Source organism: Etheostoma spectabile, chromosome 12 (genome assembly GCF_008692095.1).
Source record: "Etheostoma spectabile isolate EspeVRDwgs_2016 chromosome 12, UIUC_Espe_1.0, whole genome shotgun sequence".
Taxonomy (NCBI): Eukaryota; Metazoa; Chordata; class Actinopteri; order Perciformes; family Percidae; genus Etheostoma; species Etheostoma spectabile.
The window spans coordinates 2384820-2386843 of record NC_045744.1 but is presented as its reverse complement, the minus strand read 5'-3'; the positions used below and the strand labels follow the sequence as shown (position 1 = coordinate 2386843).

General features: G+C 46.7%; 1 protein-coding gene across 1 annotated transcript in view; it reads left to right on the top strand.

Annotated features, from left to right (window-relative positions):
• The window catches only part of dnah9l (dynein, axonemal, heavy polypeptide 9 like), a 55226-nt gene extending 53870 nt beyond the window's left edge, over positions 1–1356 (top strand). The window contains exons 86-88 of the mRNA XM_032531061.1: positions 491–603; positions 716–856; positions 989–1356. Coding sequence (XP_032386952.1) covers positions 491–603; positions 716–856; positions 989–1236 — 502 coding nt within the window. The 3' untranslated portion in view covers positions 1237–1356. The remainder of the gene's footprint in view (positions 1–490; positions 604–715; positions 857–988) is intronic.
• Positions 1357–2024: the final 668 nt, after the last annotated feature.

Here is a 2024-nt window from a genome sequence, read left to right as displayed (position 1 = left end):
GTGTGTGTGTGTGATCATAAAAAATCATGTAATTAGTTGTTTGAGATACTGTCCTGTAATACATTACGAGTACATGATAGATAATATATAAATAGATAATGCATTATGGGTGGCAGTAGATCAGTCCTAAGGGAGTTGGGTTGGGAACCGGAGGGTTCTGGTTCAAGTCCCCATACGGACCAGAGTCCGGTGTGTGGACTGGTTGCTGTAGAGATGACAGTTCCCCTCCTGGGCCCTGCCAAGGTGCTGTTGAGCAAGGCACCGAACCCCCCTCAACTGCTCAGGGCGCCTGTTCAACAGTCACAGCCCACTCACTCTGACCTGAGCATGTGTGTGTATTTCAGGCCTGCGTGTAGTGTGTAATAACAACAGAGTTGATCAATAAAGAGTATGACTTAAATATTAAATAGATGAATCCCTCTATAGTAGCTGTAAGAAATACAGTACATGTCCTTAGGACTGACATCCTAAGTGTGTTTGTGTGTGTCAGGTATAATGATGTGCTGCAGCGTTGTAAAGAGCTTGACAGCTGGACTCAGGACCTGTCCCTCCCGAGTGTTGTCTGGCTGTCGGGACTTTTCAACCCCCAGTCCTTCCTCACTGGTAACACACATTCATGCACACGGATAAGAGTACTACCCAGGCGTCAACTCACCTCTTCTCTTCTTCTTTCTTAGTAACCCATTGTCTGTTTTAACTTGTTCTGGCCTTGCAGCGGTGATGCAGTCTCTTGCACGTAAGAACGAGTGGCCCCTGGATAGGGTGAACCTGACAGTGGATGTGACCAAGAAGTTTAAGGAAGAGTTCAACCAACCTGCCAGGGAGGGTGCATACGTATATGGACTGTACATGGAAGGTCTTTTATTTCCTCTTAATTGTGGGGCAACATTGAGGGCCCCTTTTCTGTTACTGATCCTTGTTTAAATGGCCTAGATTGTAAACATGGTAATCCAGTTTCCCTCTCCTCTTCACCTGTGTCCACCCACAGGTGCAAGGTGGGACACTCAGGCTGGGGTGATCACTGAGGCCCGTCTAAAGGAACTGACCCCAGCCATGCCGGTCATCGCAGTCCGAGCTGTGCCCAATGACCGCCAGGAGACCAGAAATATCTATGAATGTCCACTCTACAAGACCAAGATCAGAGGACCCACATATGTATGGACTTTCAGCCTAAAAACCAGGGAGAGACCTGCCAAGTGGGTGCTGGCAGGAGTGGCCCTGCTGCTCAGTGTGTGAGAGGAAGTTCAGGGGTCTGGGGTCAGGATTTACAAGGTGTGTACTAGGGTTGGGCGGTAATATGGTAATAGGAGAGACAATTAAATATTATTATTTAATGTCTAAAAATGCTTATGTGTGGTTGCTATCACGTGACAGTGTGGAGAAGAAAGAGAGAGAGAGAGAGAGAAAGATGGCAAGTTGCGCACCGAGCGACCTGGTCTGGAAGAAGACCAGGACTTCTGTAGTCTGGCAGCATTTGGGGCTCCACCCTAATGAGAAGGGAGAGAGTTCCGTGTCAGGGTTTGGTCTTCAGATTCTGATCGGGGGAGGCACACGCCAACAGTTTGGTGACGCCATCTGAGTCTTACGTCATCATTTTTAATTAGTCACAGTAATACTGTATAAATAGGGAGGAGGTTTGATGGGCTCAACATTTGGATACTGCCCGACTCTGGTGTGTACCATCTGGTGTGTTACTTTACCATGCGTGATCCTCGGCTTACTTGACATCCATATTAAATTTCTAAAAATGCAATATACACATATACTGGAGAGTATTTTAAAGGAATTAAAGCTTTACAAAGACCCGTGAAGATTAGGCTAATTAGTCTGCTGACATCTAATGCATCAGGATGAGGGCTGCCGGTGGTCGGAAGGGTAACCACACTCCGCACCACATGTTTATCTGAAAAACACAAAACAACATAGTCTGTCCAACTGTGCGATGGAATGCAACTGCTGAGAAACCGTTAGAAAGGAAGGTTTTATTTCTCTCAGAGCTGCTATCAGCAGAAAGCCCTGCAAGA